Source organism: Castor canadensis, chromosome X, assembly GCF_047511655.1.
Source record: "Castor canadensis chromosome X, mCasCan1.hap1v2, whole genome shotgun sequence".
Classification (NCBI taxonomy): Eukaryota; Metazoa; Chordata; class Mammalia; order Rodentia; family Castoridae; genus Castor; species Castor canadensis.
The window spans coordinates 39,703,648-39,718,539 of NC_133405.1; the positions used below are offsets into that span (position 1 = coordinate 39,703,648).

Consider the following 14,892-nt stretch of genomic DNA (forward strand, 5'->3'; position numbering starts at 1 on the left):
GAGAAAACATTAATTAAAGGTGTGACATGACAAAAGCAGTCAAATAGCCATGTGTAACATTTGGAGTGATTTTTGCTAGAGCATTTTAGTAGGCAGATGCTTTAGGGCAGCTGTAAGATAGTGGTTGAGTCATGAATGGGAAAGGTAGAGATGGTGACTTCTTTAAGAACCTTTTCTGTGTAGAGAGATTCAGGAGTAAAGTGACAGCATTTCAGATCAGGTCAACCTCTATAATCCTTTTCTAATGTAAGTTAAGAATCTAGATAGCATTTGTTGCCCTCAACACAGAGAAACTAAAGCAGATACTTTAAAGCAACTAAGGCCAATAGGAGAAGGGGACCAGGAACTAGAAAAAAGGTTAGTTCCGAGAAGAATTAACTTAAAAAGTAACACACATGTACAGGAAAGCAATGCGAGTCAACTCCCTGTATAGGTATCCTTATCTCAACTAGCAAAACCCTTGTTCCTTCCTATTACTGCTTATACTGTCTCTTCAACAAAATTAGAGATAAGGGCAAAATAGTTTCTGCCTGGTAGCAAGGGGTAAGTGGGGGGAAGGGATGGAGTGGGGTGGGGACAGGGCGGGGGGAGGAAGGGGGGAGAAATGACCCAAACATTCTATGCACATATGAATAAAATAAAAATTATAAAAAAAATCTAAACATTCTCCAGGTGTGAGTGGCTCATACCTCCAATCCTAGCTACTTAGGAGACAGAAATCAGTAGGATCAGTGTTAAAAGCCAGCCTGGGCAAATAGTTCACAAAACCCTGTCTTGAAAATACCCTACAGAAAACAGGGCTGGTGGAGTGGTAGAGCACCTGACTAGCAAGCTTGAAGCCCTGAGTTCAAGCCCCAGTACTACCAAAAAATTATTTTAAAAGAATGTAAACATTCCTATGACAATATTTATAAAAGAAAACTTAGAATTGTGTTTTTTACTTGAAGCTTTACAGAAAACATGATTTCAAAAATCTGATTCTGACTTAAAAATTTTACCACACTACTAAAAAAAAAATGAATGTTCAAATATCTTTTTTTTTCTAGGAAAGACTCTGTTTGCCTCACCATATTTTGGAAGAACGAGGTCTTGTGAAAGTTGGTGTCACAGTTCAGGCACTCCTTGAATTACCTACAACCAAGGCATCTCAGCTTTCTATGGCTTAATATAACATTTTTAAAACCACAAGTGTATAGTTTCATTGATTTAAAGTGATTTCAGATATCTCAAATTCATGAATAAGAATGTGCAGTCAAAAATAGGTTGCCTTAGGTCAAGCCTTAGGATTTAAAAAAAATGCATTATGATATCAAACTTAAATTTGAGTTGCCAAGTTTCTTTTGGGGAAAATCTGGATTAAATTAACAAGAGTTTTTGACAAATTCAAATCCTCTTTTTACTGACTTAATAACCTTGATTATTTTTGCAAAAAGCAGTTGATACTAAATTTAAAATATTTCAGTTCAATATTGACGTTAAGATTAATTTTTTACATCAGCATCTGGATAAAGGCAATCATTTTTTAGTAATTTAAAACAATTCTATATTTGAGTTATTTAATACACTTCTAGTTTATACATTTCTTCAATTTTTGGTCTTAGTTTTCTAGAAAAAATAGGTAGAAAAAGCAAAAGTCTGGCATTGCATTAAATTTTCTTAGCATTATAGGTTGGTGCCAAAATATTTTCAGTTGTACTGTAGATTGTTTACATGTGAAGTGCCTGTGTAATTGATGAATCTTATATAGTCTTAAGCATTTTTGCAATTTCTTTTTAAGTATTAATAGAATCAATGAAACTTTGAAATATTTTAGTAGATTTTGTAAGGTTGGTAGTATGTGGGGATTTCAATGTGCCTCACATTGTGACATTTGTGATTTTTTAGTTAATCCTCATGCAGTTTTTCTTAAATTGGTTATTTCATGTTGTCAAAAAATGTTAATATGCTTAATTTATGCTATTTAATTTTTGCAAAACTTAATCATTTTAAAATGTATTATTTGAGAGTATTTTATTTCTGTATTGAAAATGTTACACAAAGCTGTAAGATTTTTGAGAACTAGTGAAGTACTAATTATAAAACTGCCAAAGTTTGGGTTTATATCTTGACTTTCAGGAACATTATATGAGTGTTGCCTTTAGCAATACTCAAAGAACAGCAATTGGAAAATAGGTTTTTATTCTAATTCTGACCACTTGTGGTCATTGTACACCATATGATATCCAATTAACATGATGTTGAATTAAACACAGACCATTCCATAAATACTTTCATGAGATAGTATGTTACATAAAATCCTTGTTTGAGTTAGAGATGGATGAATTTATGTTGGTAGTAGTGCAAGAATTTTTCAAGAACATTTCTGTAATGAATAACTCACTTTCCTATAGACAAACCTCAATCACTTTTGTAGTAGCCAAGCAAGTATCATATCTTAAGTATGTGATTATTTGCATTTGTTACCTCTTAATGTGGATACAACTTATTAAAAATATTGGCCTGGGTATTTTGCAGGATATATATGAAAAGTAAAAAGTAGTGTGCCAAACAGTATAATAAGGGTTGCTTTAGGAACAATTTTACTTTTTTTGGTTGGTTGGAATGAAGCCTTATAATTAAATTTTGGTTTTGGAATACTGATGTGTTCTTTACATTCCCCAAAGGTCAAATTGGAGCTTTTAAAAAATTAAAGCGTCTTATAACTGTAAGGTTTAAGAATTAAATTATTAATAATTTATTGCTTTAAATATTTGAGCTAATTAGTTATTTTTCAGTTGTATCTGATGGGGAAAAAAGCCCTCATTGACATAATCACTCTCCTTATTGAAAATTTGGATAACAATAGGTAAGAAATGGCTAGTAGGTACCTTAGTTGATGAGTTTTTTAATTTAGAAATTTGACACTGTTGCAAATTAAGTATCCTTTTAAAACTTCAGCAATCATTTGTACTTCTTTTAGTTATTGTGCTATAGAATTCTTATTAATCAATCTAGTGTTCATAATTTTACAAGTATTTTTGTGCTTCATTATCATTGAAATAGTAGTGAAGTTGTAAGTCATTACCTTATTGTATTTCACTTGTCAGTTAATTATTTCTTTAAAGAGAAACTACACCAGAACTTCACTGCACATTCTTTACAGCAAATCAAAATTCCATTGAAGATGGGTCCATCTTGTGGCCCATACTATGACAGTTCATTTATTATTTTGCCAAAAGGCAACACTACTTCTAAAGCAGTTTTATAGCATAGTCCCCAATGGCAACACTATATCAAGGCTCTGATATATATTTCTTTTAGTAATTTTTAAGTGTAAAATTTATTCTGTCTTCATGATTATTATATATTTACTTCATCAGTTATTGAATTAAGAATGATTTTCATTATTTGAATGGGTTCATGATTTGATGATGGTTGAAAATCAAACTAAATATTTTGTTGGGCCCTAAAAATTTAATAGATAGCTATTTCATGACTGTACGGCACAAGAAAGAAGTGATGTTGGATATGTTAGAATTGAAATGAGTAAAAATACATAACCATTTGTTTAATAATCATCTTTATAGAATGCTAGTTTAATGACTTTTCTAAATGAATTTTTTGAAGAATTCAGAAATGTTTGTATTAGGCACAGATCTATCATAATTGATTTTCTGATGCATTTTAAAATAAATGGAACTCTAAATGTATATTACCGATACAAACTGTGGATAAAGTTGAATGAAAAAATTTAAGTCTGGAAATTTCTTCTTCTCTATTATCTCTCTCCTTATTACACCATCCTTTTATTTTTGTGGATATTTGATAGCTTATGTCTGTGTTCCCCTAAACAGTCTGATTTTGCAAGGATATTCAAAGTAGGTTGTTTTAATTGAGTCCCGAGGGTGACCATCTACAGTCCAACTTCCTCAGGAGGCTGAAACAGGAGGATCACTTGAGCCCCAGGTGTTTGAGGCCAGCCTGAGAAATATAATGAGGTCCCCATCTCAAAAAAAAAAGTTGTTTTAAGGGTCTACTTTCCCTTTATATCATGTTTTTTTTAATAAAGTTTTCTTTAAAAAGTGATAGTTTCTAAGATCTCACAAAATAATGTCACCCTTCTATACGATATGCTTCATATTACAAATGTAGGAGAAAACTATATAAAACAAAATGTAGAACAGGTCCCCAGGTGATCCATATTCATACTTAAGATATTTAAACATTATAAGTATAGATTCAAGTTTTAAAATACAGGAATAGAAAATATTAAACCTTAAGAAACATACAGTTTTTGATATATAAAACAAAATGTAGAACAGGTCATGTGATTATTTTTATTGTGGGTTTTAGTGGCAGGTATATGATTGAATTGCCTTTTACCTATGTAATATGAAATTTACTCTTTCATTTTTAAGTAACTAATTTTTTAAATGCACATATTTTATTGAAACAAGTATTATTTGTTTATAATTTTGATGGATCCTAAAAGCAGAAATTCATTCAGGTAAATGTTACTAAAGATAATATAAGCCTCCTGTTTTATAGTTACTCACCCTATATACTCATTCTTAAAGAAGTACTTAAGTAAGTAAATATTTAGCATAAGGTGTTTCAAAGTTGAAATCTACTCTACGTTTATCACAGAATTTTGATGTTTAAATATCTTAGAATATCTTAGAATTTCCATAGTTGTGGTGTGTGTGTGTGTGTGTGTGTGTGTGTGTGTGTGTGTAATGTAAGGCAATAGCTGTTTTAGTAAAAGAAACTCCTACTGCATGGGAAAATTATGTTAAAATGAGAATTCTATGATATAAACCAGTTTATAAAATAAGTTATGAGAAATCTGACAAGTCAATTAGGATAGAAAAAATTGCTAATTGAATCAGTTGAAAGTTTCTAAAATAAAATGAGAAGATTCTTTCAAAGAGAGAAGATTCTTTAAAATATGATTGCTTTGAAATTTTTAAGTTATTACATAAGATTTTGTTGGTTTCTCAAATACATAATTTTGATTACCATACCATTTAAAGCTGGGAGAATATCAATTATTTTCACTGTATTTTTTATGCATTTAAAAAGTAAATATGAAATATGTAGGGTTTGCACATATGTAAATAAATAAATTTTTCAGCAGCAAGTTGAATTTGCTAAATCTTCATTCAGATTTCTCAGTCATTTTTAATGCAAATAAATACAAAGTGATGCTGTATAACTTACTTACTAGTAATTAAAATTATGCCTTAGTGTACTCATTCTTAAACTTAAGTATGAATAAGGATCACCTGGGGATCTTGTTAACCAAATATAGATAGTGTAGGTCAAGGGTGGACTGGTCCATTGACAAACTTTAGTAATAAGGCCTTATAGTTGTTCTAATGTCATAATAGTACCAATTTACTGTACAATAGTAGTTTTGTATTTTAATTTGTGCTCTAGGATCTTTATAAGCAATTAACATTTTTAACAGATCTCTTCTGAAATACTTTCTACTTTGTTAAAGGCTTTAGAGTTTCAAAAGGAGCACTTTATGTTGAGATTAACACTACTTCGTATAGTTTGGGGTTTTTTTTTCTTTTCTTTTTTTTTATTGTTATGTTGGGAGGGGGTACATTGTGGTAATTTACAAAAGTTCTTACAATATCACCCCTCCACCATTCTCCGTTGTCCCCTCTGTCCCCATTCCTGGAATAGTTTCAACAGTTCTTATTTTTCCATTTTTGTTTTCTTTTAAAAACTATTTTTTGTGGTGCTGGGGATAGAACCCAGACCTTTCTGTATACAAGACAAGCACTTTACTGTTTAGCTCTACCCTAGCCACTAAAAATCTTTTAACTAACATGCCCATATAATTTTTAAGGTAAAGGAAATTAGTTGCAAATATAATGTGATTATAAAATGGTCGTATACAGCTAGACAAGTAAATGTAATCTTATATTAAAAATATTATTACTTGAAATAGGTGTATCACACCACAGTTCAAGGCCAACTCAGGCAAAAAGTTAATGAGACCTTAATTCAAAGAACAAACCAGGCATGGTGGTATGGAAGAAAAGACGTAAGTGGATTCCAAGTGAGGGTGGCCCCAGGCAAAAAGCACAAGACCCTATCTGAAAAATAACTAAAACAAAAAAAGCTAGAGTTATAGATGACATAATGCAAGTTCAAGGCCTTATGTTTAGAAAACTACATTAATGTTTCATGGTCTTGAGATCCATTCTCTTGCTAGGTAATATATCTATCTTTAATTTTAAGATAATCATTCCTCTGGCTACCATGATAAATGTATAACACAGATTATCTGCAAAATACATAAATGTATGTTTAATTCTAAATATTTATGATCTGTGATCAGAGCTTAAACTTTGGTTTACATATTATTTTGTCCCCTTTGGAAAACAAAATTTCAAAAAGATATTTCAGTTTTTGTAAAATAAGTTTTACTGATTTAAAACATTTTGAATCATTTTACTTACTTTAATAGCAATAGAAAGGTACTTGATAAATTGCTAGTTAAAAAACAAATTCCTTTGGTTATAAAACGAGATGTGGAATAGCTGGATCATTTGGTAAATATACTTTCAGTTTCTTAGAGAACCACCATACCATTCTCTGTAATGGCTATACTACACCACTAACAATATATGAGTTTCCGTTTCTGTGTATCCTCACCAGTATCTGTTATTTTCTGTCATTTTGATTACAGCCATTCTTACTAGGTGAGGTGATATTTCACTGTGGTTTTGATTTACATTTTCCTGATGGAAAATTGATTGTTGATTGAGAATTTTTCATGTATTTGTTGGCCATTTCTGTATCTTCTTTTGAGAAATGTCTATTCAGATCTTTCACCCATTTTAATAGGATTATTTGGAGTATTTTATCATTGAGTTTTTAAATTACTTATATAGTCTGGTTATTAATCTCTTATCAGATTAATTGTTTGCAAATATTTTCACCCATTCTGTAACTTGTTTCTTCACTCTGTTGACTGTTTCTTTTGCTGTGCAGAGCTTTTTATTTTGTTATAATCCCATTTGTACATTTATGTTTTTGTTGTCTATGCTTTTTGGAACTCACCCAGAAAATTGTTGCTTATACCAATGTCTTGAAGTGTTTCTCTTATGTTTTCTTCAAGTAGTTTCAGAATTTCAGATCTTAGAGTTTGTTTGGTGGGGGGATTGTTTGTTTTTGGTGATACTGGGGTTTGAACTCAGGGCCTTTGCAAGGCAGGCACTCTACCACTTGTGCCATACCTCCAGCCACATGAATTTCAGATCTTAGAGTTAAGATCTTATATTGAATTGATTTTTGCATACAGTAAGAAATAGTTCTTCTGTATATGAGTATCCAATTTACCAGCGTCACTTATTGCAAAGGTTGTAGCTTTCCAGTGCATAGTTTTGGTATTTTTGCCAAAAATCAGCTGTAGATGCATGAATTTATTTAAGTTCTCTGTTCTGTTTCATTGCTCTTTGTGTAGGTTTTTATGCTAGTGCTATGCTGTCTTGGTTACAGTAGTTCTACAGTATGACTTGAGATCAGATATCATGATGTCTTCAGCTTTATTCTTAAATTAGGGGTTTTCTTTTGTTTTTGCAGTGCTTGGGTTCAAACCTAGAGTCTCACGCTTGCTAGGTAAGTGCTCTACCACTGAGCTATATGTCTAGCCCTCTTACTTTATTCTTTGTGCTCAAGATTGCTTTGGATATTGGGGATCTTTAGTACTTTCATAAGAATTTTATGATTTTTTTTTCTTCTGAAGAATGCTATTGATGCACTGGGGATGTCATTCAAGTGGTAGAGCACTTGCCTAGAAAGATCGGGGCTCTCAATTCAATCCCCAGTACCACAAAAGGGGGAAAAAAAGAATGCCATTGATATTTTGATGGAGATTTCATTGAATGTGTAAATGGCTTTGGGAGCGTGGATATTTTAACATTAATTCTTCCAATTCATGAACATAGGTGGTCTTTCCATTTTTTTGTGTCTTCAGTTTATTTTATCAGTGTTTTGTAATTTTCATTATAGAGATCATTCACTTCCTCAGATTATTTCCTAGCTATTTTACATTTTTCTTTGCTATTGTGAATGAGATTTCTTTTTCACCCAGCCCATCACTTTTGTTTTAAAATGTACTGATTTTTTATGTCTATTTTGTGTCCTGTAGCTTTATTAAATCTTTTTTTTATCACCTAACAGTTTTTTGGTGCAGTTTTTAGGTTTTTGTATATATGGAATCATGTCATCTACAAACAGGGATAATTTGACTTCCTACATGTTGACATTTTAATGTACATATACATTATGAAGTAATAACCACTATCAAGCTAACATGTCCTTCGTCTGATACTTATTTTATGGTTAGATAAGATACCTTTTTTTTATTGTTGTGCTGGGTGGGGTACATTGTGGCATTAACAAAAGCTCTTACAATGTATCAAATATCAGATACAATATCAATTTCATTCTTTTTTATGTGGATATCCAGTTTTCCAAATAGTATTTATTGAAGACACTGCGCTTCCTCCTGTGTATTGTTGGCATTTTTGTGAAAAATTCGTTTTGACAAAAACAGCTTTTGTAGTACTTTTTGAAATCCTGTAGTGTGTGATGCCTCCAGCCTTGTTCTTCTTGGTCAAGATTGCTTTGATTATTGTGGGCCTGTTGTAGTTCCATATGCATTTTAGGGTTTTTTTCTTTATGTATAAAAAAATCATTGGAATTTTGATACAGATTGTTCTGAACCTGTAGATTGCTTTGTGTAGCATGCACATTTTAAAAATATTAATTTCTTCAGTCCATGAAAACAGGGTATTTTTCCATTTACTTGTGTCTTTCATCAGTTTTCTATAGCTTTCAATGCGCAGATCTTTTACCTCTTTAATTATTCCTAACTTTCTTTTCTTTTTAAGGGCAGAGAAAGAAGATTTATTACACAGCATGGGCATTGGTGGGAACAGGCAAAGTAAGCACTTCAGTCCATCTTCAGCCATCTTTGTGGTACAGACATGAGCTTTAGGTTTAAGTAGACAAACAGGGCAGGAGGCAAAAGGTTTGCATAGTTAAAACAGTCCAAGTTGGGTGTGACACAGTTGGTCTTTACCTCAATCCTTCTTATTTGAGGGTTCTGGAGAATTTGTTATCATTGTCATCAATTGAGGGGAGCAATCATGTTCTCATAGCATGATTCACCATGTTCCAGTGTGCATCCTCCTCATTATAAGGAATCATCCTCAATTGGGAGGTGGTGGTCTGCTCTGCAATGCTCTGCTGTTCCTCAGGAGTAGTGTTGTTCCATTGTCATGAAGATATTATGGATCAGTCCTGATCTTCCTGGAAACCAAGGTGATTGCCAAGTGACTGCAGAAAACTAAGAGCCTTGACATATAAAATAGAAGGAGGGATGCCAAGTATTTCCCCTGCCTTTAGTTAATATTGAAGGCCCAAGGAAGAAGTCGGTGCTTTTCAGTAGAAGCAGTTAAAGTGCCTGTTACAGTATTTTTTTAATCAAGAAAATGAAGATGACTAGAATAGCTTAAGTACTAAATTATCAGCCTTTTAATACTGTTGTAAATGGGTTTTTGTTCATTTCTTTTTTCAGATAGCTTGTTTTTACTGTATAGAAGTGTAACTTGTTTTGTATGTTAGTTTTATGACTTCCAACATTAATGAATTTTATTATTAGTTCTAACAGTTTTTTGGTGAAGACTTTAGGGTTTCTAGATATAAGGTCATATCATTTATAAATAGAAACAAGTTTTCCCCTTCATTTCCAATTTGGATTTTTAAAAATTTCTTTTTCTTACCTAACAATTCTGACTAGGACTTCTAGAACTGTGTTCAATAGAAATGGTGAGACTGGGCATATTCATCTGTTTCTTAGAGGAAAAGCTTTCAACGTTCACGATGAAGTCTGATGTTAACTGTGGACTTTTCATATATGGCTTTTGTTATATTAAGATACATTGCTTGTATACCTAATTTGTTAATAGTCTTATTGTAAAAGGATGTTGAATTTTGTCAAGTGATTTATCTGTATTTATAAAGAGAATCATAAGATTTTTATCCTTCATTCTGTTAATGTGGTATATATTTGGTTTTATTTTACTATTTTTTTTTGCTATCATGTTGATTGATTTGTGCAACTAACCATCCTTATATCTAAAGGTTAGATCCTACCTTATCATTACATATGATCATAAATGTGCTGTTGACATCAGTTTGCTAATATTTTATTGAGGAATTTTGCAGCTATGTTCATCAGGGATACTGTACTATAATAGTTTTCTTATTCTCTCCTTATCTTGCTTTTGTGTCATAGTAATACTGACCTCATAAAATGAAGTTTTCTTTCTTCTTCAGTTTTTTTGCAAAGTTGGAAGAGGATTGGTGGTAATTCTTTAAAAGTTTGGTAGAATTCACTGGTTAAATCATATCCTGTACATTGCTTTGTTGAGAGTTTTTAAAAAATTATTGATTCAGTCTCATTCACTATTGGTCTGTTTAGATTTTCTATTTCTTCATTATTCAGTTTTGGAATGTTGTATGTTTTTTTGGAAATTTGTCCACTTCTTCATAGCTATCCAGATTGTTGGTGTATAATTGTTTATAGTAGTCTCTTATGATCTTTTGTATTTCTGTGATATCCATTATAATGTCTCATGTCTCATTTACAATTTTATCTATTTAGGTGTTTTCTCTTAATCTTGCTAAAGGTCGGTTTTATTTTTTCAAAATACCAACTCTTATTTTCATAGATTTTTTTTCTATTGTGTTCCAAGGCTCTATATCCCTTTTTACTATTCTCATCTTTATTATTTCCTTTTTTGTTCATTATGTTCCAACTTAGTTTATTCTTCTCTTTCCAATTCTTTGAGGTATAAAGTTAGGTGCTTTATGTGAGAGCTTTCTTTTTCATAATGTAGTCTATTATTGCTATAAACCTCTGTCTTAAAATTGCTTTTGCTGCTCATGTAAATTTTGCTATTTTGTTTTCTTTTTGTTTGTCTCATTTTTTTATTTCACTTTTGATTTGTTCCTTGACCTGTTAGTTCAGAATGTGCTGTATAATTTCAATATATTTATGAATTTTCCAGTTTTCCTCTTTACTGATTTATAGTTTCATATCATTGTTGTTTAGAGAGATATTTGATATGATTTCACACTTCCTAAGTTTCTAAGACTTGTTTTGTGACCTGTTCTGGAGAATGTTCCTTGTGTACTTGAATATATATTGTGCTACTGCTGGGTGGAATATTCTTTATATCTCTATTTTCTCTGTAGTGTAGTTTAAATCCACTGTTTCCTTATTGATTTTCAACTGAGATGATCTGCCCATAGTTGAGAGTAGGGTATTGAAGTCCCTGATATTGTATCACTATCTATTTCTCCCTTCGGTTCTATTAATATTTACTTTATATATTTAGTTGCTCTGATTCTGGGTGCATATATATTGTTTTTTTCCTATGGCAAAGCTCCAGTTGAGAAATGCAAATGGAAATATTTTTCTTCCCACTAGATATTTTCATAAAGTAGTGTGTCTCTTTTTAAAGTTGTTTTTGTGCTTTTCAGTCTGATTAATGCACAGGAATGAAAGATGAGAACTTCACAGATTGATTATCTTCTTTAGCTCTATGGCATACACCTAAGTGTTTTTCACCCATAGTTGATTGGTAACATTTTGTTGATGAAGGGATATCATAGAACTACTGAATATAAGACCTGATATTTGTTGAGGTCATAAATGTGGTTGTAGCATTATACTCTGTGTTTTCAAGCATTATCTGATGTAATCCTAAAAATAATCCTATGAGATGGGTGCTGTCTTCATTCTACTTTTATACATGAGGAAACATAGGCCAGACATTAAGTAATCTGTCCAATTTTACTTATGTTATAGGTGGAAAATATAGGATTCTAAGTCTATCTAACATTAAAGAATGTTTATTTTATTATATCACCTGTGAGAAATAAAGTTCAGTATTGCAAGGAATTAATTTTATACCTGTTTGGTTTTGTAGATTAAATTATATTTGCTTTGTAACATATGTATGTATGTTTTCTTATCATAGTGGGATGGGTGGCTGCTCAGAGCCCTGGGCTGGTTTCCCAGCACAAGGAGGTAGAATTGGAATCTGATTACAAATTCATATGAAGGCTTCTAGGGCTTTCATTGCCCCCACCTGGGACTAGTGTCTCTGTCCTTTGTGTTGTGAAGTTTCTGTGATGCAGTTGTTGTAGTCTCCCCCATTTCCTCCTAGGGCCCAGCTTTTCCCTCTGGCTGTTTCTACTACCTATGGCATGCATGGGTCTGTGCTACAGGGTCCACAGATCTGTGGAACACCGGCAGCTACCTGAGAACTTGTGGGATGTTGATGGAACCAAATCTACTATGTTACCAGCTCTAACTTCCTTAGCATTTCTACAGGGAGTTGGTATGAGAATAGTTATTCAATAAGGTGTGTCCATGATGAGACATACCAAGTTATGTCACTCAGCTGCCATCTTGCCTTATAGCTGTACTATCCAGAGCCTGTAACCTCCAGCACTTGGGAGGTTGAGGGAGGAGGATCATAATTTCAAGGCCAGCCTGGGCTACAAAGCAAGACCTTATGTCAAAACCAAAACCAGACAACAACAAAAAAACAACCCCCCCACAAAGGTTAGGGCTATGGCTCAGTGGTAGAGCACTTGACTAGCATGAGCAAATCTAAGGGTTTGATTCCCAGCATCACAATAAATAAATACAACACAACACAATGGAATGCAATCATATGCCATAACAAGAAGAATATATTCTGAGGAATGCATTGTCAGGTGATTTCACTGTTGGATGACCGTCATAGAGTATACTTACACAAACATAGATGTTACTGATGACTTGCTATGCCAAGTAATTTTCCTCCATAATCATGTGGGCTTTTCCAAAATTCTTCAACTACCTTCACATCAGTACTCACAGACTCACCACTCACTTTCACATTATATAATGAATAACCATTCTTGAATCATTTAAACCACCTAAAGATAGCAAAAATAAATAACTATAGTTTGGGCCAGCCTTTTAACATCAGAAACTTTTTGCTTTGGCCATGATTGTCAGTCACTAAGACATGTTTCTGTCTGGACTTCAAGCCAGATTATTAAATATTTCTCCATGTCTGATATAGACCCTTCTCAAATTTTTGTTAGTATCTTGCCTTGAATGATGCCAGATTCTTTAATAGCTTTTGTCACTTCATTCTTGTTATTTGACATCCTAACTATGGCAGAACTGGCCATACCTAACTGGTAAGTAATAACAATCACTGATTTTTCACCTTCATTGTCCTTAATCACTTTCACTTTTGTTTCTGTGTCAACCACTCACCATGGCCTTTAATTGGTAATATTAGGAATGAGCTTGTATATGCTTAGGGGCCATGATGAACAAAACAGTATGAGATTAAACCAAGCACCAGAGAAATTGATGCAGTCAAAACACACAATAAACACAAGATTATGAAACTACTCCCAGCTGCTGTCATACATGTAATCTGTTGTTGACTGAAATGTCATAATGCAGCACATGACTGTATTAATTTGGGGAGAACTGATACATTTGTAATATCCTATTAAAAAGTATTGAATATATCTCTGTTCAGCTATTTGTGTCCTTTATTAGAGTTCCATCATTTTCTCCATAGAGGTCTTCAGCCTTCCTGATAAATTCCTAGGTATTTTAGTATTATATGTCAATTGTGAATAGTATCAATACTTTCTGCATTAATTATAATTTAATACAATAGAATATAATGTACTGATTTACATTAATGGATTTTTTGATATTGAATCAACTTTATATGAATGGGATACATACTACTTGTTTGCAGTTTTTAAATAACATATATTTCAGTTGGCTGCCCTGATATTAGCACTATAGCTCCATACACCTACTCTGATTACCACAGTGCAGTGATTGTCTCAAGGAGATAGAGTGTAAGACAAAACCAAAACATAAACCTCTTTCCTCCTAACTCTTTTCAAGGCTGATATCCCCAGTATATTTTTCATTAAAAAAGAATATCAAAGCCAAATCATTTAACATCACAGCTTACTAATGTTATGAGTTAGTGCAACTAAGCAGGAGGCTCCAAAACCTAAAAATCAGAGGAGTTATACATCTATATGGCTTGTTAAGAATTTCTGACACATTCATTCAGATCTGGACGGCTATACACAAGTGCAGGCTAGGTACATACCAAGAAAGATCTAAGACAACATGAATCTCTTACATCTGGGTGACCTTGAGGCTCTGTACAAGCAAAAGCATGAAGCTAAGGCAGTGTTATAAAACTGCTAGAGAATTGGAGATATGCTCCAAAAAACCAACAGAGCCCCTCAGCAAAAGTCAGGAGATTTGTTGATTGAAAGCATTTAATGTAATTCTTGTTCAGTTATTAGCTGATCACTATGCTATCTAGACAACTTGGTTTCTGGACACAATAAATAGTACAGACTAAAGAATTAGTTCAGGGAAATAATTAAATTGCAATAACAAATAGTAACAGCAACAAGCTTTTTAAGGGGGAATCTGTTTTCAAAATTGCCTCATATTATTTGAGATACTCAGTTTTTAACAAAAAATTGTATGACCACAGAGAAATGGGGAAGTATGGTACATCTAAGAAAAAAAATTATAATCAATAGAAACTCTTCCAAGGAAGCATAGGTATTTGATATACTACACAATACTATAAATATGTAATTATAAATATGTTCCAGAAACTAAATGAAATCACATCTCAAAAATTAAAGGAATTATGAATATGATTCTCACTAATTAGAAAATATTAAGAATTATAATCTTGTTGAAAATTGCAATTTGTTAAGGAACAGAAAACTCAAAAGCAGATCAATCTGAGGAATGGA

The 14,892-nt window shown here is 32.4% G+C and overlaps 1 protein-coding gene across 8 annotated transcripts in view; it reads left to right on the forward strand.

Moving 5' to 3' along the window:
• Window positions 1-14,892, forward strand: part of Lrch2 (leucine rich repeats and calponin homology domain containing 2) — a 139,529-nt gene that overhangs the window by 91,300 nt on the left and 33,337 nt on the right. For 7 of the 8 annotated variants that reach the window (XM_074064043.1, XM_074064041.1, XM_074064037.1 and 4 more), the window contains one exon: window positions 1,047-4,775. The exons of the other annotated variant lie outside the window; for it this stretch is intronic. In XM_074064043.1, coding sequence (XP_073920144.1) covers window positions 1,047-1,166 — 120 coding nt within the window. In that variant the 3' untranslated portion in view covers window positions 1,167-4,775. Of the gene's footprint in view, window positions 1-1,046; window positions 4,776-14,892 lie in introns of those variants that run through there. 8 annotated transcript variants of the gene reach the window in all.